General features: G+C 37.0%; 1 protein-coding gene across 3 annotated transcripts in view; it reads left to right on the top strand.

The window, feature by feature from the left end:
* Window positions 1-24,374, top strand: part of LRBA (LPS responsive beige-like anchor protein) — a 777,374-nt gene that overhangs the window by 149,789 nt on the left and 603,211 nt on the right. For all 3 annotated transcript variants that reach the window (XM_055405330.2, XM_055405331.2, XM_088827977.1), the window contains exons 21-22: window positions 952-1,075; window positions 1,396-1,588. In XM_055405330.2, the coding sequence (XP_055261305.2) occupies window positions 952-1,075; window positions 1,396-1,588 (317 nt within the window). The remainder of the gene's footprint in view (window positions 1-951; window positions 1,076-1,395; window positions 1,589-24,374) is intronic.

Here is a 24,374-nt window from a genome sequence, read left to right on the forward strand (position 1 = left end):
TTTGGGGTACATTAATTTATTCAAATGGGTAAACAATAGTATCTCTACAATCCGGATGATAATAGTATCTAGTTATCATTTTGTGAGGATCATGGTAATCATTGTTCAGGTAGAGAAAATTTGAATTTGTCATTAGAAGAATTCAGAAATTGCTCCTAAAATGTCATTAAGTTTATGATAAAATATCTTTTATTTGATATTTTGAACTTGTTGCTTTAGAAGCAGCAAATATCTTGGCCAAATGCAGGTTTAGAATTCCTAAATTTTTATTTGTGTAGAACTTTGGCATATTATTATTTGATCATTCTACTTTGATTTTTATATATTTTAAGCATTTCTTTTCTTAAAATTTATAGTATGAATTTAATCAATAAGAGTATTACAGGAGCAGTTTTATTTATTGGGGTGTTTAATAGGTTTTAATTTAGTTTTCATATTTTTGTGTCTAATTTTACTTTTAGACTTATGGAAGAAAATCTTGATAGCTTCTAAAATTCACAATGATAGAAAAAGTATATGCCTATTATACATATTGTTGAAGAAGCTGAGAATTCTTTTTTTCTGAGATTTTGATTTTATATATATGTTTTGAGTATTTAAAAGAACTTTAAATACGTATATTTTAAGATCAACTTTATTATCTGGCAGAGATTATGCAGAGGTGTCAGCAGTCATTTAATTCATTTGTAATTTAATTTGATTTAGTACAAAGTTTTAAAATTTAAGTATTCTGTCTAATGGTGAAAATAAAAAATTACTTTCTTGTTTATATATGATTTCTAGTGAATGTTTTAACAGTCTTGTCTGCAGATATTTTTTTTATAACACAGAAGAGGATATTTTAGACATTTATGTCAGGGAAATAAAATAAATTGAAATGTACTGATGATCTTGCATCATGAATTTTTTGTAATGTTGTGGTTTTTTACTAATTTATGAATTGTCTTACAGAGATACTAAAAGTAATTGCAACACTACTTCGAAATTCTGTCCAGTGCCCAGAGAGCATGGAAGTTCGCAGAGCATTTCTTTCTGACATGATTAAACTTTTTAATAACAGTAGAGAAAATAGAAGGTAAGCAGGATCAGTTACCTTTTATTTGCAGTGTTCAAGTCTAGCTTTGTATAAGCCTGTATTTTTTAGGACAAATTGCTTTAAATACTATGAAATGAACTTTCTGTGTGCTTTTTCATTAAAGTAGTACAAGTAATATACTGTACAGTTATTTGAACTTTCAATTCCTCATTGTTTTTAATTGTTTTGTATACATAATAAAGCTGGTTGTTTTGTTCATTTTGTTTTAAAGTTTTACAATTAAAACTAAATTTTTAAAGTTTTTAGAATTCTTTCAGTTGATTTACTTTTTAAGTAATTCAGAGTCTTAATATTTTCAGGAGTTTGCTACAGTGTTCTGTGTGGCAAGAGTGGATGCTTTCTCTCTGCTATTTTAATCCTATGAATTCAGATGAACAAAAGATAACAGAAATGGTATATGCCATATTCCGAATCCTACTTTACCATGCAATCAAATATGAGTGGGGTGGCTGGCGTGTGTGGGTAGACACTTTATCAATCACACATTCAAAGGTAAGTTTTTTAAATGACAGTATATTTTAGCATTTTAAATGTCTGTAATTTTGATTTTCTAACAAAATTTTATATACTTAAAATGAAATAAAAAAGGCAGAGTACCCTTTGGAAGTGTAATGAACAACTGAAACAAGAAGAAAGAATGTTTCTAAGTTCCTCAGAATCAGAATAGTTTTTTTTTTTAATGTCATTGTTATGTGAGCTTAATAAAGTGAAACCTTGTGACACAGCATAGGAATTTGTATTTTCAAGTAGCCATTTTCAAGAGACGGTTTTCCGAAGTTTACAGTACTTTAAACCTCTTTGAACACAAGGTGGCGCACAATATTCAAAGATGAGAGTTTTAGTAATATAAGGTGGTTGAGTAAACAAAAAGCTCTGGCTAATTTTGCTTTTGCTCATGTTTTATAGTCTGTTAAAAAATTTGTTTGGAAATCTACTAGTCTGTTTTTAAATAAAAACAACTTAATCCAGTGTTACTCATTTATATATAACTTTTGTTTAAAAATATCAGTGTCCTAGATATATGAAAAGTTAGAAGGAGTAATGTACCTACCATGTTTATGAAAGTGGGTTCTCCATCCCAACTGCTTTGTCTGCCTTTTTCAGCCGCTCTTCTCTCCCACTCACCTGAATTTGGTGCTTTCATTATTTCTATGTCTTATGTGTATTTTTAGTTTACACACACGCATACCACGCTGGACAATTTTATTTTTCATATGTATACTTACTATAGATAATGGTATTGTCTGAAGTGCATGTTTTGGTGACTTGCTGTTTTTACTTATCACTGTTTGAGATTCATTCATATTGACCAAGGTCGTCGTGTCCTGTTTCTCAGTTGTATGTATTCCACGGTATAACTTCATCTGTTTATCATTTTGATGAGAATTTTTGATGTATTTTGTGTACATGAAAAGTTTCTTTCTAGAATTGGAATTGATAATTTGTAAGATGCAGATGTGAAACATTACAAGATATACAATTCTTTTTCCAAAGTCGTGTATCAGTTTATATTCTTGCCAGTGATGTATAAATACTCATGTCTTCAGAACACCTCATCACTTGTTATGGCTGGAGTTTAAAAAATTCCAAATGTGATGAATTTTAAATGCTGTGTTTCCCTGATTTTAATTTGCACTTTTTTTGTTTTGTGGGAGTTCTTCATATATTCTTGGTCCTAATTCTTTGCTGCCTGTATTATTTATGAATGTCTTCTGTCAATTTGTTGCTTTTCTTGTTATGTTGGAGTTTTTTGTTTGTGTTTTCTGAGGAAATTTTATATTTCAAATAATATTCAGTTAAATATTCAAATGAAAATTCAGTTAAATTTATTAGCCTTTATTATGCTTTATATATCTTATTTAGGAACTGAATACATATCCAGAAGTAATATAATTAGCAAATATTAACATTATAAGTTGACTAGAAGGATAAAGAACAGAAGTGATAAATTTAGTATATATATATTTTTTTCAATTTTTTTTTTTATTGGAGACTAATTATTTTACAATATTATATTGGTTGATTTTGCCATACATTGACATGAATCTGCCCTGGGTGTACATGAGTTCCCCTTCCTGAACCCCCTTCCCACCTCCCTCCTCCCTTTATCCTACCTCTGGGTCATCCCCGCACACCAGCCCCGAGCATCCTGTAACATGCATCGACCCTGAACTGGGGATTCGTTTCACATATGACAACATACATGTTTCAATGCCATTCTCCCAAATTATCCCACCCGCACCCTCTCCCACAGAGTCCCAAAGACTGTTCTATACATCTGTGTCTCTTTTGCTGTCTCATATACAGGGTTATCATTTGCATCTTTCTAAATTCCGTATATATGCATTAGTATACTGTATTGGTGTTTTTCTTTCTGCCTTACTTCACTCTGTATAATAGGCTCCAGTTTCATCCACCTCATTAGAACTGATTCAAATGTATTCTTTTTAATGGCTGAGTAGTACTCCATTGTGTATATGTACCAAAGCTTTCTTATCCATTCGTCTGTAGATGGACATCTAGGTTGCTTCCATGTCCTCACTCTTATAAACAGTGCTGCAGTGAACATTGGAGTACATGTGTCTCTTTCAATTCTGGTTTCCTCGGTGTGTATGCCCAGGAGTGCGATTGCTGGATCATATGGCAGTTCTATTTCTAGTTTTTTGAGGAATCTCCACACTGTTCTCCATAGTGGCTGTACTAGTTTGCATTCCCACCAACAGTGTAAGAGGGTTCCCTTCTCTCCACACCCTCTCCAGCATTTATTGCATGTAGACTTTTGGATAGCAGCCATTCTGACTGGTGTGAAATGGTATCTCATTGTGGTTTTGATTTGCATTTCTCTGATTATGAGGGATTTTGAACATTTTTTCATGTGTTTGTTAGCCATCTTTATGTCTTCTTTGGAGAAATATCTGTTTAGTTCTTTGGCCCATTTTTTGATTGGGTCATTTATTTTTCTGGAATTGAGCTACAGGAGCTGCTTGTATAATTTGGAGATTAATCCTTTATCCGTTGCTTCATTTTCTATTATTTTCTCCCATTCTGAAGGCTGTCTTATAGTTTGCTGTGCAGAAGCTTATGATTTTAATTAGGTCCCATTTGTTTATTTTTGCTTTTATTCCCAGTATTCTGGGAGGTGGGTCTTGGAGGATCCTGCTGTGATTTATGTCGGAGAGTGTTTTGCCTACGTTCTCCTCTAGGAGTTTGATAGAATCTGGTCTTATATTTAGCTCTGTAATCCATTTTGAGTTTATTTTGGTATATGGTGTTAGGAAGTGTTCTAGTTTCATTCTTTTACAAGTGGCTGACCAGTTTTCCCAGCACCACTTGTTAAAGAGACTGTCTTTTCTCCATTTTATATTCTTGCCTCCTTTGTCAAAGATAAGGTGTCCATAGGTGCGTGGATTTATCTCTGGGCTTTCTATTTTGTTCCATTGATCTATATTTCTGTCTTTATGCCAGTACCGAACTGTCTTGATGACTGTGGCCTTGTAGTAGAGCCTGAAGTCCGGCAGGTTGATTCCCCCAGTTCCATTTTTCTTCCTCAAGATTGCTTTGGCTATTCGAGTCAGGAACAAGACAAGGGTGCCCACTGTCACCACTACTATTCAACATAGTTCTGGAAGTTTTGGCTACAGCAGTCAGAGCAGAAAAAGACATAAAAGGAATACAAATTGGAAAAGAAGTAAAACTTTCACTCTTCGCTGATGACATGATCCTCTACACAGAAAACCCTAAATTTAGTATATATTTTTAATGAAAAAAATTGTGTGTGTGTGTGTGTAGTAACTTTAATAATTATTTATTTATATTTGGCTGCATCAGGCCTTAGTTGCTGCATGCAGGATCTTCATTCCGTCATGTAGCATCTTCCTGTGTGGTGCATGGACTCTCTAGTTGCAGTGTGTGGGTTTAGTTGCTCTGCAGCTTGTGGGATCTTAATTCCCTAATCAGGGATTGAACTGGCATCCCCTGTACTGCAAGGCGGATTCTTTACCACTGGACCACCAGGGACGTCCCTGGTATATCTTTAAATGTTTTATTTTATTGACTGTCATAGTTACTGCTCTGGAATATTTTGCCCATCTATTGGAATATGGGCTTCTCTCATAGCTCAGTCGGTAAAGAATCTGCCTGCAATGTAGGAGACCCAGGTTTGATTCCTGGGTTGGGAAGATCCCCTGGAGAATGAAATGGCAACCCACTCCAGTATTCTTGCCTGGAGAATCCCATGGACAGAGGAGCCTGGCAGGCTACAGTCCATGGGGTCTCAAAGAGTTGGGCATGACTTAGCGTCCAAACCACAATGGAATATGTTGTCATTTCTTAAATATATGTTCTTGAGTGTTTGGATAACTTCAGCTATTTGAAGTACTTAGAAGTTGTTATAAATTCTGCTTCCTCCCTCTTCAGTGAGAGAAAGATGTGTTGCTATAGTAAGGATTTACAAAGGTATCTTAGATTACCGCACAATCCTGAGAATAATCCAGTGGTAAATGAGGCAAAGATGTGATTTTCAAAATGGCTTTGTTTTAGTCTCTTCATTTTTAAGCTAATCAGTTTAGTGAAAGGCAGTCTTCAAAGAATTGTGGCCTAAGGGCCAAATCTGGCCTGACCTGTTCCTGTCAATAAATTTTTATTGAAACACAGCCACTTGCGTTTATTTATGTATTTTGTATGAATGCTTCCATGCTACAAGTATTGAGTATTTGTGACAGAGATGTTTTTGCCCCCATGCCTGAAATATTTACTATTGAGCGTTTCACAGGAACCCTTTGCCGCCTCTTCTCTGAGTTATTTTAGTTTCTGCTGGTGCCCAGCTCTTCTGATGTTTGTTGTAGTGAGCTTTTGCAGTCTGGTCTGATTTTCTCCTAGAGTATTTTCCCCTTTACTCCTTGATGAGAAATATAGGGTTAAGTTTAGATCTCACATAATTTGGATTGGATTTCAAATATATCTGGGAGAATTCTCGTTTAGGAAAGTGAGCTGTGAATTAGATTTTAATAATTTTATGCCTATTCCCTGTTAATTCAGCACTTTCATATACACTTTAGTTTGTCATGTCCTTAGGAAGAATGGATAAAGGAATATAATCTTTAGAGCAGTAATTCTTGAAGTACTATCTGAAGATGTTGGGAGCCCAGGAGACCATTTCAGGGAGTGGAGGGGTCCACCTTTTCCAGCTACATACCTAGTTAGAAGATGGATTTTTCTTCATGTACTGCAATCTAAACAATATAATGCAACAGACTGAATGCAAAAGCAGATAGTTGAGTGCAGGTATCTTCTATTATGCCAGAATTGAAGGAGGTTTGCAAAAATAATAGCAAATGAAATTTGTGAAATAATAGCACTCTTCTCATTTTTATTATTGCTTTGAAAAATGCCATTTATATTAACAGTTCGGTTCACTTCAGTCGCTCAGTCGTGTCCGACTCTGTGACCCCATGAATCACAGCACGCCAGGCCTCCCTGTCCATCACCAACTCCCAGAGTTCACTCAAACTCATGTCCACAGAGTCGGTGATGCCATTCAGCCATCTCATTCTCTGTCGTCCCCTTCTCCTCCTGCCCCCAATCCCTCCCAGCATCAGAGTCTTTTCCAGTGAGTCAACTCGTCGCATGAGGTGGCCAAAGTATTGGCGTTTCAGCTTTAGCATCAGTCCTTCCAATGAACACCCAGGATTGATCTCCTCTAGAATGGACTGGTTGGATCTCCTTGCAGTCCAAGCGACTCTGATGAGTCTTCTCTAGTACCACAGTTCAAAAGCATCAGTTCTTCGGCGATCAGCTTTCTTCACAGTCCAACTCTCACATCCATACATGACCACGGGAAAAACCATAGCCTTGACTAGACGGACCTTTGTTGGCAAAGTAATGTCTCTGCTTTTTAATATGCTGTCTAGGTTGGTCATAACTTTCCTTCCAAGGAGGAAGTGTCTTTTAATTTCATGGCTGCAATCAGCATCTGTAGTAATTTTGGAGCCCCCAAAAATAAAGTCTGACACTGATTCCACTGTTTCCCCATCTATTTCCCATGAAGTGATGGGACCAGATGCCGTGATCTTTGTTTTCTGAATGTTGAGCTTCAAGCCAACCTTTTCACTCTCCTCTTTCACTTTCATCAAGAGGCTTTTGAGTTCCTCTTCACTCTCTGCCATAAGGGTGGTGTCCTCTGCATATCTGAGGTTATTGATATTTCTCCCGGCAATCTTGATTCCAGCTTGTGCTTCTTCCAGCCCAGCGTTCCTCATGATGTACTCTGCATATAAGTTAAATAAGCAAGGTGACAATATACAGCCTTGACGTACTCCTTTTCCTATTTGGAACCAGTCTGTTGTTCCATGTCCAGTTCTAACTGTTGCTTCCTGACCTGCATACAGGTTTCTCAAGAGGCAGGTCAGGTGGTCTGGTATTCCCATCTCTTTCAGAATTTTCCACAGTTTCTTGTGATCCACACAGTCAAAAGCTTTGGCATAGTCAATGAAGCAGAAATAGATGTTTTTCTGGAACTCTCTTGCTTTCTCCATGATCCAGTGGATGTTGGCAATTTGATCTCTGGTTCCTCTGCCTTCTCTAAAACCTCCTTGAACATCTGGAAGTTCACGGTTCACATATTGCTGAAGCCTGGCTTGGAGAATTTTGAGCATGACTTTACTAGCGTGTGAGATGAGTGCACTTGTGTGGTAGTTTGAGCATTCTTTGGCATTGCCTTTCTTTGAGATTGGAGTGAAGACTGACCTTTTCTAGTCCTGTGGCCATTGCTGAGTTTTCCAAATTTGCTGGCATATTGAATGCAGCACTTTCACAGCATCATCTTTCAGGATTTGAAATAGCTCAATTGGAATTCCATCACCTTCACTAGCTTTGTTTATAGTGATGCTTCCTAAGGCCCACTTGACTTCACATTCCAAGATGTCTGGCTCCAGGTGAGTGATCATGCCATCGTGATTATCTTGGTTGGGAAGATCTTTTTTGTATAGTTCTTCTGTGTATTCTCGATCCTGGGTTTATTGCTATTTTCAAAAGAAATCAATATTTGTCACATTTCTTAGCTTTAATTTCTAATGTGGTAACTAGTAATGGGGACTTCCCTCATGGCTCAACTGGTAAAGAATCCACCTGCAATGTGGGAGATCTGGGTTTGATCCCTGGGTTGGAAAGTTCCTCTGGAGAAGGGAAAGGCTACCCACTCTAGCTTTGTGGCCTAGAGAATTCCATGGACTGTTTAGTCCACGGGGTCACAAAGAGTTGGACACAACTGAAGACATGCCCCTTATAAATAAGTACTTCAGATCCTGAGACCAAAATGCTTGAGTCGTGCCAAAATCATTGACTGTTCTGGGCCAGTAGCCTAGTCTCTTATTTTCTATCCACGAAACAAAAGGGGTGGAATAGAAGATATCTCCGACACCGTAGCTTTTGAGTGTTATAGTTAAATATTTGTATCCAGTCACCAGTCTATTTGTGTGAGTAATGAAGATAACATGGACTTTGGGGATAGGCTGGTCCCTGGGTTTGAATTCTGATTTATCGTAATTTATAGTTTGTAAACTCAGGGAAGTTTCTAAGCTTTTCTTAACCATCAGTGTTAATCTAGAAATGGTAAAAGTGGTAATTAATGTGTTTATCTGACTTTAGGAGTTAATGAGTGAAATCACAGCAAATTAAATGACTGCTTTCCTTTGTTATAGCTGTATCATTCCTCCTGTTAATGCTTTTGTTCTGACTATTATTGCTAGCTTATTAGTTAGGCCCTAATCCCTTCATGTTTGATATAAATACACATTAAAATTTTTTTTCTTTTCAAATGAGTTAATTACATACAAAATAATTTGTGTGGCATATATGCTATGAAGTGTTATAAAGGAAGAATCGTGACTACCCGACTTCAAAACATGTTGCGTGGTTCAACTTTTCCAACCTCCACCCGTCCTCATTTCCTTCTTGAAGTTAAAAAATATGTATTCCTAAATAACATAACCTCTTATATTGCCTATTATTTCTATTTTATGAAAGTGATATTGTACTGTGTGAACTCTTCTGTTACTTATTTTTCTCATCAAAACTTTTGTTTCTAAGAATCTTTTTTCTTCTTAGTAAATAAATTTTAAAAAAGAATTAAGGTCATTAGTGTGGGAGAGAGTTGACTTAAGCCAGGGATGGGCAATCCTTGGGCCACATCTTGCTCATTGCGTGCGTTTGTAAATAAAGTTTAGTTGGAACATACAGAAGAATCTTCTTTATTCTTACATATAGCTTTCTTTCGTTCATTTCACTGCTGTGAACAAGTCAGGTGCTCAAAGTCAAAGGCTTAGAGGTGTCATTCTCAAACTTCATGTAGCTGTTGTGCACAGTAAGAAATTTATTAGGATGAGTTATGTGTGTGTGTGTGCATACGTGTGTACACATGTCCACCTATCCCCATACACACTGAAACAGAGCTTGATTCTGTGAGACAGTGTTCACTCTTACTCAATGTTGGTATGGAGTGATAAACTCTTAGATTTAAAATTTTTGATGTTGGGAATTCCTTAGTTGTCCTGGAGTTAGGACACTGTGCTTTCATTGCTGGTCTTGGAATCCCTGTTCAATCCCTGGTCCGAGAGCTAAGATCCTGAAAGCCGTGCGGTGGAACCCCTCCCCCACCCCCTCCCCCCAGCGAAAATGCTGATGATACCTCAGTAAATTGATTCCATGATCCACCAAATGAAATATCTTTAATTTGAAAGAAGCTCTGCTCTAGGACATATTAGTAGGAATAGAGTTGCTCTGTCTTCTAACTTTTGATGCTGTCATCAGAAATGTTCTATCCTCTAACTTTTGATGCTGTTAGATTTATTATTTTTGCAGGGTTTTGTCTTTTGTCTGCTTTGAAGTTTTTCTCTTTCTTAATGACTTATAGTAATTTATACATGTCTGGGTTACTTCTCCTATGCATAGTTCTAATGGTCAGTGGCCCGAGGTGTTTGTCATTTTCCTCTAGGTTTATTGTTCTCAAAATAACTTGTTTACAAATAATGTTATTCCCCTCCATCAGCACTGTCCTAATCTTCTTAGAAAATCAAATGATTTCTACCTAATTTTTCACTATTTTCCGTGAAAAAAGCATTTCCTACCTCATCTTACACTGTTCACTTGAGAAAAATATCTACTCTGACTGTACTGGTTCTACTCACTTTAAAATATATGAAGCTTTCTTAGGTCTCCATTTTTGTTTACTGGTGGCATGAACTTTGTGCTCCTTTTTACTTATCCAAATCCTTTATATGTTTAAGGATGTAAAGCTAGCTAAAAAAAATTAGAGATCCCAAGGAAACATTTCATGCAAAGATGGGCACAATGAAGGACAGAAATGGTATGGACCTAACAGAAGCAGAAGGTATTAAGAAAAACTGACAAGAATATACAGAAGAACTGTACAAAAAAGATCTTCATAAGCCAGATAATCACGATGGTGTGATCACTCACCTAGAGCCAGACATCCTGGAATGCGAAGTCAAGTGGTCCTCAGGGAACATCACTATGAACAAAGCTAGTGGAGGTGATGGAATTCCAGCTGAGATATTTCAAATCCTGACAGATGCTGTGAAAGTGCTGCACTTAATATGCCAGCAAACTTGGAAAACTCCCCAGTGGCCACAGTACTGGAAAAGGTCAGTTTTCATTCCAGTCCAAAAGAAAGGCAATGCCAAGGTATGCTGAAACTACCACACAATGGCACTTATCTCACATGCTAGCAGGTAAAGTTCAAAATTCTCCAAGCTAGACTTCAGCAGTACATGAATTGAGAACTTCCAGATGTTCAAGGTGGATTTAGAAAAGGCAGAGGAACCGGAGATCAAATTGCCAACATCTGCTGGATCATAAAAAAAGCAAGAGAGTTCCAGAAAAACATCTGCTTCATTGACTAGACTAAAGCCTTTGACTGTGTGGATCACAACAAACTGTGGAAAATTCTTCAAGAGATGGGAATACCAGACCACCTTACCTGCCTCCTATGAAACCTGTATGCAGGGCAAGAAACAACAGTTAGAACGAAACTTGGAACAACAGACTGGTTCCAAATCGGGATAGGAGTACATCACAACTGTATATTGTCACCCTGCCTGTTTAATTTAATATGCAGAGTACATTGTGTGAAATACCGGACTAGATGAATCACACGCTGGAATCAAGATTGCAGGGATAAGTATCAATAACCTCAGATATGCAGGTGACACCACCCTAATAGCAGAATGCGAAGAGAATCTAAAGAGCCTCTTGATGAAAGTGAAAGAGGAGAGTGAAAAAAAACTGCCTTAAAATTCAGCATTCAAAAAATGAAGATCATGGCATCCGGTCCCATCATTTCAATGCAAATTGATGGGATAACAGTGGAAACAGTGACAGACTTTATTTTTTTGGGCTCCAAAATCACTGCAGATGGTGACTGCAGCCATGAAATTAAATGAGGCTTGCTCCTTGGAAGAAAAGAATTGACGAATCTAGACAGCGTATTAGAAAGCGGAGACATTACTTTGTCAACAAAGGTCCATCTAGTCAAGGCTATGGTTTTTTCCAGTAGTCATGTATGGATGTGAAAGTTGGACCATAAAGAAAGCTGAGCACAAAAGAATTGATGCTTTTGAACTGTGGTGTTGAAGACTCTTGAGAGTCCCTTGGACTGCAAAGGGGTCAAACCAGTCATTACCAAAGGAAAGCAGTCCTGGATATTCATTGTAAGGACTGATGCTGAAACTCCAATAGTTTGACCATCTGATGGGAAGGGTTGGCTTATTAAAAAAGACCCTGATGCTGGGAAAGATTGAAGGCAGGAGGAGAAGGGGACGACAGGATGAGATGGATGGCATCACCGATTTGATGAACATGAGTTTGAGCAAGCTCGTGTAGTTGGTGATGGACAGGGAAGTCTGGGGTGCTGCAGTCCATGGGGTCGCAAAGAGTCGGCCACGACTGAGCAAATGAACTGAAATGAACTGAAATCACTGTTGTGGTTATCTTTTGTCCTCCTCAGCCATGCTGCTGTGTGTGAATTCACAGCACTTAGTTTTCTCTTCTGTCTGAAGTCTCTCTTTCCCTTGGTCCTCCTCTGCTTCCCATCCCTCTTCCTGTCCCTTTTCCTCTCTTCTCTTCTGCCCTCTCCTCCCTCCCCTGCTGCTTCCTTCTTCTGTCCCTCCCCTCCCTCGTGTCCTGCCTCCTCCCTGTGCCGTCTGCACACCCTGCGTTGGCCTGGATTGTGGTCAGGCTCAGCTTGCTCGCTGCCTCTTTGCGCGTGTCTTTCTCTTGTAGCCCCCGTCTCCTGTTCTTCCTGTCCCTCCTTCTCTGTGTTCTTCCCTCCAGTGTTCGCCTTCTCCCTCCGCCGCCTCCTCCTGGTCTCTGTTTAAGTTTGCTTTGTCTCTGCCCCCGCCTCTTCTGTCTTTCACTCCGCCCTTCCTCGGGCTCTCTCACTCATTTCAGTCACTGTGTCTGGGTCTCACTCCAGTTGGCACCTTCTTTTCTTCCCCCTTCTACCTTTATCTTTCTTCTTTTGTTTTTTCAACTCCTCCCCTTTGTTTTTCGTCTTTTTTTAGTTGAGCACCTGCAGGTTTACTATGAAAGATAGAAAGATGAATGCAGAACAAGTCTTATCCTGAAGGAAGTTCCTTTCCAATATGGGAGGTTATACATGCACTGAAAAAGCAAGGGCGGAAGGAGTCAGTGTCACAGAGAAGATGTTCAAAGTGAAATGAGAGGGCCTTAGAGCGGTCTGTAGTTCAGATGTCACTGGACCACGGCCTTGAGCTGTGCTGTGCTTAGTCCCTCAGTGTCCAGCTCTTTACCACCCCATGTTCTGTAGGCTGCTGGCTCCTTTGTCCACTTAATGCTCCAGGCAAGGATACCGGAGTGGGTTGCCATTTCCTTCTCTGGGGATCACCCGACCAGTGATCGGACCTCGATCTTCGGCATTGCAGGTAGATTCTTTACCATCTGAGCCAGCAGGGAATCCTGACTACAACCTTGAAGGGTAATAAATACGATTTGGGTGTGTAGAGATTGGGGTGATGAGAATCACTTGTGGAGGAATTGGCATAAGCAAAAATACAGAGGTTGTTTCCCTGAGGGAAAAACTTGGGACTTGTTGGCTCTGCTGAGACTGTGTAACGTACATGAAGAGCAGTAATGAGTCGGATAGGAGATGTGTTAGATAGGCATTTAATCATGTATGATCCTGTAATAGCCCTCATGTTGTGTTGTTGGTTAAAAGTGGCTGTGAATTGAAAGCCCGCATCAGCAGGGATGAAAGGTTTTATACTCTTCCTCTCCCTAACTGAGTGCAGTGCTGAGAACTTGGCAGCTGTGTGCTGAATGTTTGTTTAGGAAGGAGAAGGAGGGACTGCACCATCACTGTGTGTGTCCGTCGCTCAGTCTAGTCCAACTCTTTGTGACGCCATGGACTGTAGCCCGCCAGGCTGCTCTGTCCATGGGACTCTCCAGGCATGAATACTGGAGTGGGTTGCCATGCCTTCTTCATGGGATCGTCTGGACCCAGGGATCGAACCTAAGTCCTCCTGCATTGCAGGCAGATTCTATACCAACTGAGCCACCCAGGAAGCTGAGCTGTTGATTACATCATCATGTGGCATCGTGCCACTCTGCGTGTACCTCAGCACCTCAGTCTTCTCTTATCAGTGATCCAGGAAATAGCCGTAGCCACTGACTTTAAAGAAGTACCTACAAACACACAGTATGTTTTAGGGATCGTCTCATCAGAGTAACTTGGGATGTGCATCTTAGTATAGTTTCCGGGACCCCACCACAGAGTCTCAGTCTGAATCTTGTGGCATTTTTCTAGAAATCCGTATTTAAAATAAGGCCTTCTTATGTACTTTAAATTTTTAGGGCCCCTAAAACTGTACAAGGAATTAGTTTTACTTACTTTAATATTGTCTCCTTCTCTCTTTTAAACTAACATGCTAATATAATAAACTCTTTAGAAAGTATCATGAAGATAGGCAAATTCTATGTAAATTAAGTATAGACCCCAGGTGAGATCCTGTAATGCATTCTTTTTATCATAAAGGAAAATATATTTTTTATTTCTGGGGGCGTATTTTAAGGCATAGAAAATGTTGAAAGAGGAATTATAAGCTACTTTTCTTATGTAGTGTCTGAAATCAGTGTTTTTAGACTCAGATTTATACACAAACCCAAAGCAGACTTTGTTTTCTGTGTGTATTAAATATGTATATTTAATTAGTTCATATTTTTCTTTACTCCAGTGACTTACGGCTTTAAATAGATCTTAAAACCTTTGCAAAGAAAATAGTGACCCTATAGGAAGGTCTTTTTTGCCTGCTTTGAGTCAAGAACCAGTCTTGGACTTATGTTTCAGAATTACAGTTATAAAATGGAAAAAAATCCTTATTATTTCAGAGTAGTTTTATCTGAGTAAAACTGCACCTGGCCCTTTTTGCTGTGAAAGTGTACTTCAGAAGATAAATGCTATAGCTTTACTTTTTGAGGGGGAAAAGAAAAATTTAAAGTTACAAGTTGCTTCTTGTGGTTTTCACCTTTAATGTTTCATAAATGTCTTTCAGCTTTATTTCTTTGTATGATTTTTTTTTCATTTATGAAAAAGCTTTTCTCTTTAGTAAGTCTGATGTAAAGTGATTTATTTGAATGTAGCCTTGTTAGTGTTTGGAATCATAAATCTTAATATCTATTTTTAAAGTAAAATGGAAAGCTTATACTCTAAAATTCTTCAGATCAATATTTAATAAAGTTTAGGACAGAGCTGAAGTGATTCAGTAAGTAGGTGAACAATTTGTAGCATGCTGATAAAAATTCTGCTGAAATTATTGGAATCAAAAGTTTTTCTTTGAAGATATTAGTTGTAAAGATTTATAAATATTTTTGTGCTTATAATATTGAAGTGATGCATATTTTTTTTTCCTTTTTACAGCCATTTAAAATCTCTATTACACACATTTATAACTTGGTTCTTCATAAAGAACTGGTGTGTAAAAAACTAATGTTGCAGACTTGTATAGCTTTTGCAGTTACATCAGGATACATGTAGCTGCTATAAAAAGCCAAAGAAACTCAATTGCAGTTTTATTGTCCAGTTTGATAGATATCCTGCCACCTCTGTAGCAGGGAGGCTGTTTGTCACTGTGTCCCTCCCCTCCAGCAGCTGAACTGCGTTTTAGAAGCAGTAATAGGCTCTTCTCGTGTCCGTGGTGTATGTTGGTCACCTTGGTCTCAGGTTTAAAGTGTGTACCAGTAACTTTTGTAATTTTATTATTTTATTGTGTTTTCTAGGTTTTATTATTTATCTTCCTTTTTTTTAATGCTTCAAATTGAACATTATCTTGAGTAATTAAATATTGTTTGCACCTGGTATGCCAAAATGCTTCCACTCTTCAGTTGAAATCTAGATTAAGGCCTTAATATATTCTGAATTATGATGAAATGGCTTAACCATAAATGTCGGTTGTTTTATAAAGGAAGAATATATAACAGTTTAGGTTGGGTAAAAAGCAGGTGGAAATCACTTTTGTTAAAATTCTCTAAGTGGTTTCCTAAAAGTATTTTTAAAAGTTACAAGATATGAACTGGCATGTATAAATATACATATGTTTGTATATGTGAGCTTGTGGTGGCTATATAATAAGATTAAGAATTACACGGTGTTCCCAGGCTGTTCAGTGGTTAGGGCTTTACGCTTCCACTGCAGGGGACACAGGTTTGATCCCTGGTCGGGAAATGAAGATCTCACGTGCTGCATGGCTTGCCAAAAAAAGCAAAAATAAAATTGCATGTTCTTTTATGATTTCATATGATTTCAGGAGTTAACAAAATTTTCATATTTCATGATTGTCTGCATTTTGTATTTAATTGCTAAAGTATTTGTTGGCTTTTTTTTTTTAACAGTATTTAGGGTTTTTTTTTTTCAATTTTAAATTAATATGTGCTCATTGTTGGGAATGTGCAACCTAGCACAAAATATAAACACAAAATCCTGAAATCACCTGTTATCCCGTCACCTGCATATGGCTTAAGTACAAGACTTTGTAGTCTTCTGTTCTTTACATAAATACACACACACATATATAATTATTCTCTTGTAAAAGCATCATATTTATATTTTACAGCATTATTTCCATTAGTGATGTACTTCTTACATGAATTTTAGTGCCTGCATATTATCAAGTGTATGTATATTGCATCGTATTATGGAGAAGAAAAGTTAAGAGCAAAAGCTGTAGCTCTGATATAAAGTCTGAATACTATCAGGCCACTTGAAATTCTAGGAAGGATTGATTGAGTAAATGATTCAAGTTTTCTTGTCATATTCTTGCCTTCTGCAGATTTTATTTGGAAAAACTGGTGGAGGTGATTTTTAAAAATCTGTTGAGTTGTATTACAGTGTATTGTACCATGGTTTAATTTTCCTTTGTCTTTGAGCAGTGATGAGTCTGCTCCTATATATATTTATGTCTGATTTTGTAGGATGAATTCCTAAAATGCCAGAAGGAGTTTGCATGTTTTAAAAAGATATTGCTAAGTTGCTATGCAAAAAATTGTGTATCGATTTGTATTCTAACTTTACATGGGAGTGCCTGTCTAGACTGTTGTTAAGAAAATCAAATTGGTCAAGATGAATTTTTAAAATTTAACTTTATTTACTTTTAATTGGAGGATAGTTGCTGTATAATACTGTGTTGGTTTCTGCCACATATTTGCACGAATCAGCCGTTAGTAAATTATTGTGATATTATTTTATGTCACTGTGCTTCCTGTCTTCATGCATCTAAAATGAGGGTTATACTACCTGTCTGTTTAGGGTTGCTTTGAAGATTGTCTCAGTATTTGCCAGATGCTTAAATCAGTGAATAAGAAGCATCCTGTGTGTCTCAACTATTGTGCAAGTATTTTAAACCACATCTGGTATTGCCCACTAAAATGAGCTTAGCTTAGTGTTTGTTACATGTGTATTTTCAGGCATGGTGTGGAATGGGGAACAATTACTGATTAGATGAAAATTTTCATACTTTAAGGAAGTTGGAGGGAAGAAAATTTCTTTATGTACATTTCTTTTAAATTAATTAAAGAATGTTAGATGTTAAATTAATTAAGAATGTTTTCCATGTGTTAGTATGATATTTACAGAGATTAAGAGGATACTAATCGTTTGGAACATTTCTCTTTAAATTGCATTCTCACTTGGTGTTAATAAGAAAGTGTTGTTCAAAAGTCATTTTATGAAAGAGTAAGGCTTCTTTTTATGTTTACTGGTATTGCAGTACTCTTGCTTAGAAAATCCCATGGATGGAGGAGCCTGGTAGGCTGTAGTCCATGGGGTCGCTAAGGGTCGGACACGACTGAGCGACTTCACTTTCACTTTCACACATTGGAGAAGGAAATGGCAACCCACTCCAGTGTTCTTGCCTGGAGAATCCCAGGGACGGGGGAGCCTGGTGGGCTTACATCTATGGGGTCACACAGAGTCGGACACGACTGAAGTGACTTAGCAGCAGCAGCAGCAGGTATTGCTTACTTAAGATGGTGAACTTTAGACCAAAAGTTGTAACTTTTATGTAACATCTGAATATTAGGCCAATTAAAATTCTAGGCAGAAATAATTGAGTGAATTAATTTGCTTTACATATTATGGGTTTCTCAAAAACTCTGTTCAGAAAAATTGGTGGAAACAATTTTTTAAAAATATATTGAAATTAATTTAAAATATACACATACATGTAGTTGAAAAGAACCAGAGTCAGTAATAGTTAAAGCAGTAAAATCAGATTTTATTCAGGAACTCTTGTAATAGGGAGAAAAATCCTGAGTATAGATGAGTATAGAGCTTAGCTCAACTCTGAATACAAGGAGAAGTCTCGGTTTTATAGCTAAGGAGCAGAGTAGAAGGGAGGAAGGTCTTCGATGAATGGAAGATTAACAAGAAGAGCCATCTGGGGTGCCCAGATTCTAGTTAACCAGACTTTAATAGGACTCTTGCTGAAGGCAGGCCAGGCTGATTAGATATCATCCATGGAGCAGTGGGAAATGAGCAACTGCTCAAATGTCTGGCAAGGACAGAGGGCCTAGTTGAGACAGAGGTTCAGAGGAACCTTAATAAAGTTTGGTTAAGGAGAGAGTCTTTGTCAGTACAAACAAAAATACAGTTGTACTGCTTTTAAATTTGTTGTTTCTGCTTCCTTGGCAGTTTTTATATAGGTGTGTTCAATTTTTTGATATTTATTCTTTTGTTTTTTTTTGTAGTGGGTTTATTTTAAGCTTTCTGTGAACGGAATAGTAAGATTTACAATTCTATTCAAAAATAATTTTTTAATTTGTCTGTGTAAATCACATAGTTGCCTTTTAAAACAGTGAATAAATAAAGCTTACCCTTACGTGTATGATAAAATTTTCCTTCTTTCTCATGATTCACAAAGCCTTTGTAGTCCAATACCTCCTTATGGTTGATATAGTTACTTACTGTTTTTATTGCTCATCACTCCTGGAAATGCTTTAATCTTGTTGCTTTACCAAATAACTCAGTATCTTGAATTTTCTTTCACTATCTTTCTTACATACACATCATTTCATACACAGATCTTCTTAAATTTCTTCTGCACAATGTCTCCCCTTGCTCTTAATCTTGCTTTTTTCTTTCTTGCAAATGAGTAATCATTAATGAGGGCCAGACTGAAATGTCAGCACCTTCTTGGTACTTCCAGATGTCTCTAGGCACAGTTGTGTATTTTCTGTATACTGCCAGTAGTATCTAAATTTTACTTTGAATTGCTTGAAGTCTTTAAAGCATTCCCAGAGGGCATACAGAAGGCATGAACAAATAGAAAAATGTATTTCCTAGAATAGGAAGATTCGGCATCATAAAGTTATAATAGCTTTTCTTTAGGTTTTAAAGAAATTTCTTTAGGTTATTTTATATAAATAAATTTCTTTAGGTTATTTTATAAAGCTAATGAAATCCCAATAAAATGCCAATTAATCATTTTTCTTTTGGAGGGGAAAAAACAGAGTAAGGTAATTATTAAGGAACAGTAAGACAAAAATAAAGAAGTAAAAATATCCAGGAAGATTCTGTAAAGAGCAACTAGAAGGAACTAAGTCTGCTGAGTACTAAGTTACATTACCAAATGTCAGTAATTTAAAGAATGCAGTATTGACACATGAAGAGATAGGCTGACCAGGGGATTAGAAGAGAAAGTCCAGAAATAAAATTCCATAGAAGTATTTAGTATATTGTAAAGGATATGTCTCAAATCACCAGGGAAAACTTAAACTGTCGAAGACTAGTGTTGGGAAAATAGAGGATTCACCTATGGAGGAAAAAAGTTGGAATATGAAGAAATTTAGCGTATGAATCAGTTAAATGGGGAGTGATGCAGATGGAGGGAGGAAGCGTAAAAGTACTGGAAGAAAAGACGTAATTCTTCTGTAAACTTTTGTTTTAGAATCTAGAACCATTAAAGAAAAAAAAGACTAATTTTTTTTTAAACTACATTAAAACATGCAAAACCCTTTGTGACCAAAAAACAAATAATACCATAGGCAAAGTCAAAAAGGCAGACAACAAATTGAGAAAACTATTTAGGACCAGAGCAAAGATAGCATTCCTTTTATATAAACTTCTCCTAGAAATAGAGAGGGAATGACAACCTAATAGGAAAATGGACAAAAGACATGATCAAATAACCCATGGAAAACTGAGTAAAAAGTACTTTAGATTTATGAAAAGATGCTCAAGCTACTTATTGTAAGGGACTGCAAATTAAGAGAGTTACCCAAGGTATGTTAAATGACAAAAGAAAGTGTGAAACAGGGTATATAGTGGTATTAGCAAGTAAAACAGGTGGGCAAGTGAGAATCTGTATTTGTCTATATATGCGCAAAAATACTCTGGAAAGATACATAAGAAATTAATAACTGATTGCCTGATTTTGGGGGAATTGTGCAGGTGAGGACCAGTGGTGGGAGGGAGATTTCTAGGCTATCTACTCCTTTATATTTGAATCATGTGAATTGTAGAGGAGAAATTCTTCCTTGACTCTCTTAAGATTCCTGACTGGACCTGAAATTTAACAGAGATTACCAAGAGAAAAGCATATGAATTTATTTAATATATTTTACATCAGGTGGGTGTTTTCATGAGGAAGTGAAGACGCAAAGAAACAACTGAGTCTGAGCGTTTTTGTATTAGATTTGATGAAGGGTGGAAAGTCCTGGATAAACATGGGAGGACGAGGCGTATAAGGACAGGACACTGCGGGAGAACCGTCAGGGCCTGTCCATTCGGATTCTTCTCAGCATCCCTCTGTTGTTGAGATGAGGATGCACTTTTTCCTTTGGGTTTGACCTACCTCTCACATAAGAAGCTTCAGGGACAAGGGAGTGTTTCTCAAATGCCTTCATCTTAAAAAATAGTGTGCCAGTGTTCCATATTTTGGGATAGGGTGTTGTGAACTCCGTTAAAATGTACTACCTACTTAAAGTTTTTGAGCATATTATATGGTGAGTGTATAGTGCTTATTACATACGTGACTTGTTTTCCTCACAGGATGGTTTCTCTTTGTTATTGAATATATAATGTTGTTTGGATAACTAATTCTTTTAGGTGGTTTTCTTAGAATGGGCTAGGCTTTATACCTGATATCCCTCTAGGCAGGTTGTTATTAGGGTAACATTTAAGTGCTTAGGTTTGACCAGAATATTTAGATTTTTAACCAGGGTATTTTGCATAAAATAGATCAGTAAATATGTATAAGCTTATAAATACTTACAATTTGCTTTTAAGTATTGTGTCTTATGCCATTATTGTTGTAAGCTGTTGCATCAGTCTCTATAAAAGATTTCCTGTTGTGTGGTTACTAATATCCCATATGGGAAGATTCAGCTATTTTTGAAGAAAATTATGTATTATTTATCAGCTGTGGAAAAGTTAATAACTTAAGAAGTTAGCATATCATATATAGCTGTTATTCCAAAGGAAAATAACATCCAATAAAAACGATGAATTTGCTTACAAAAAGAAAGTTAATTCCTAAACATTGTTGATGTTTAAAACAACCTAAATTTTATAGGTAAAAATTTTTAATAGATAGGTTAGTAATGCTAATTTCTTAATATATTGCATTCATCTTTTATCTCCTAATTACTAAATTTGAGTGTCTATTAACTTGAAAGTAATGGCTAAAGAAACATTATAGTTATTAGCTCATGAGTATCTTTCAGAGAAGAGTCGGACACAACTGAGCGACTTCACTTTCACGCATTGGAGAAGGAAATGGCAACCTACTCCAGTGTTTTTGCCTGGAGAATCCCAGGGACGGGGGAGCCTGGTGGGCTGCAGTCTATGGGGTCGCACAGAGTCAGACACGACTGAAGCGACTTAGAAGCAGCAGCGTGAATGTCTTTCACTAGTAGCTTATAGTAGTGATTTCCAGACATGGCAAACAGCTATAGATTAGCTATCAAATGATTGTGAAGATTAATGACTAGTCTTTTAGTGAAGTAATTTAGAACAATATCTGGTAATTAATTAGGAATTATCAGTCACAAATACTTTTAGGAAAACAGTATCAAAAAAAGATAACAACAGTGATAATTACTCAGTTGCCATTTAGGTTTTCAACTACTGGAGTAAATTAAAAGGTTTAAAAATCAACTTCAAAAATTTTAAATGCATTTGTAATATTCGTATTTGTCAAAAAAAAAAGAAGAATAAAAAGAATAAACAAGTTGGTTTGCTTAGGGAAGACAAAGCACTGTTTTAGAACAGATTTGACTACAAATCTGTTTATCACAAAAGGAAATACATTCCTGTGTCACATTAAGTATACCTTTATGGAACTGTACTTTGCGTTGAATTGCAATGTGTATTATATAAACCATCTCCTTTGCTTGAAAATTTAATGCAAAATGTTATTTCTTAATCTATCTTTTCAAATGGCCAGTTCAGAGTTTTTAATGGCCAGTTCAAAGTTTTTCTCCTCGGCATGAATGCAGTTAGAATGTGAGAAAGAAGTACATTACAGAGACATATGTATTATGTTTCACCTTTGGAATGAATAGTCTCTTAGCAAATGATTGAAAGACAGTCATAGGAAGTTGTAACTTAAGTGAATACTCTTCAGAGCAACTTGAAAAGTCTCTCTTTAAGAGAGAGTTTGCGATAGCAAAAATATGTATCTTCTTTTGGCCCTGAAGGGGACATGGAAATCCAAGAGGAATTCTTCAAGTTGTTCATAAACTTGCAAGGAACGTCACTGGATAGAGCATTGCAGTGGGCTACAGGTATTATGAAAATTTTGTTTCTCTGTTACCACTATGTTAGTAATCTTAATAGAAGCATTAACATAAAAGTGAATGATTTTTTTCAGGACTCTTATTCATACATTTTTTTTCTATTAAGTTTTTATCCTATTATGCAGTATTTGCTGTGTGCTCAGTCATGTAGTCATGTCTGACTCTTTGCGACCCCGTGGCCTGTAGCCTGCCAGGCTTCTCTCTCCATGCATGGGGTTCTCCAGGGAAGAGTACTGGAGAGGGTTGCCATTTCCTACTCCAGGGTATTTTTATGACCCAGGGACTGAGCACCCATCTCTTGTGCCTCCTGCACTGGCAGGCGGATTCTTTACTGCTGTGCCACCTGGGAAGTCCATTTGTATCCTATCATGAAATTAAAAAAAAATATATATAGTAGTATTTAGATGTAATCACATAGATCAGATATGAAGTTCTTGAAATGTCCATTAAATTCCTGTTTTAAGATGATGACTAACATTCGTTGTAAAAATATATTAAGCAAGTATAATCATAACAATTTGAAATTTTTCCATACTGTTTTAACATACCGAATGAGTTTTATAGTGGAAGTAATGTAGGTTCTAACTTTTTAGTCTCAATCTGTTTTATTTATTCTTCAAAACAGTGCTCTTTAGTATAGGAACATATTTGTTTTGAAATGGATGACAGTTTTTTACTGTTAAGTTTCTTTTGTAGCAATTGAACTAGGGGACAGCAGTTCCTCCTCACGTTAGGAGTGTGGCTGTTGGTCTTAACGTAGGATGAAAATTTGCCCTTACTATACAGTGTCTCAGTTTGTTAGCTGAGTTAAGCTGGCAAGTTAAACACCAACATTTAATGCATTTTGCGTTGAAACTCAACATTAAAATGCCATGAAAGGATTTTGCAAAAATACCCAGGATAGAGGGAAGAGGAGTGGGGTAAATAGTCAAGTTTAGAGTCTGTGGATCAGCTGGGTAAATTGTATTAATTTAGGTTTGGGGTAAGGAAGTCATAAGCTTGGTATGGGGAAAGCCAAAAATCAACTTCATTTTCATTAAAAAAAAAAAAAAAAAGTCTCAGATTTCTCAGAACTGGCTCCCTCAATTGTTTGAAGCTAGAGATTAGGGCTTATATTACTGCAAGCAAAAACCATTTAAAAAATTGAGTAGAACTTTGATTTTGACATCTTGATACTTTCCCCTACTCTGTGCTATTGGAAAACAACCACAACCTATTCTGCGGGACTTTTAGGGAGGGTAACACAGAGGATCACTGGTCTTGTTTTATGTTAGCAAAATGGGAAGGGTGATTAAGCGACTATGTGTTGAATGCGAAGGTGACACTTCCATCCCCTGCTCCCCACGTGGTTCCTAAAATATAAGCAGCAGACCATTGCCTTGCAAGCAGGACCTTGAGGCTGCGGCTTTGGGTTGTCTGTGTGCCTTCCTGTCTTAGGCCCCACCCAGATCATTCTGTGGTAAAGGTAGAAGTTGATTACCCTCTCTACTCTGTAAACAGTTAAAAAGCTTTTTAACCCCTTGGCTCAGAGGTTAAAGCGTCTGCCTGCAATGCGGGAGACCCAGGTTCGATCCCTGGGTTGGGAAGATACCCTGGAGAAGGAAATGGCAACCCACTCCAGTATTCTTACCTGGAGAATCCCATGGAGGGAGGAGCCTAGAAGGCTATAGTCCACCAGATCGCAAAGAGTCGGACACAACTGAGCTACTTCACTTTCACTTTCTTTGTGTTAATCATGAGGAAAGAACCAAGTTTTACAAGAAAGTTAAGGAAAGCATCTCACATGGGAGATAGACACAAAGCAGATAAGTGGAAAAGGCAATTCAGAGAAAACAGATAATATAAAGAGAAGAAACAAGGTGGAAGAAAAGCAGTTAACATCCTCTGACAAATGAGTAGATTCTAAAACACGAAACTGGAATTGAATCCTATTCTGTTTTAATACACAAAGAACCAC

The sequence above is a fragment of the Moschus berezovskii genome, chromosome 19 (assembly GCF_049115385.1).
Source record: "Moschus berezovskii isolate FMDL1 chromosome 19, NW_MosBer_1.0, whole genome shotgun sequence".
NCBI lineage: Eukaryota > Metazoa > Chordata > Mammalia > Artiodactyla > Moschidae > Moschus > Moschus berezovskii.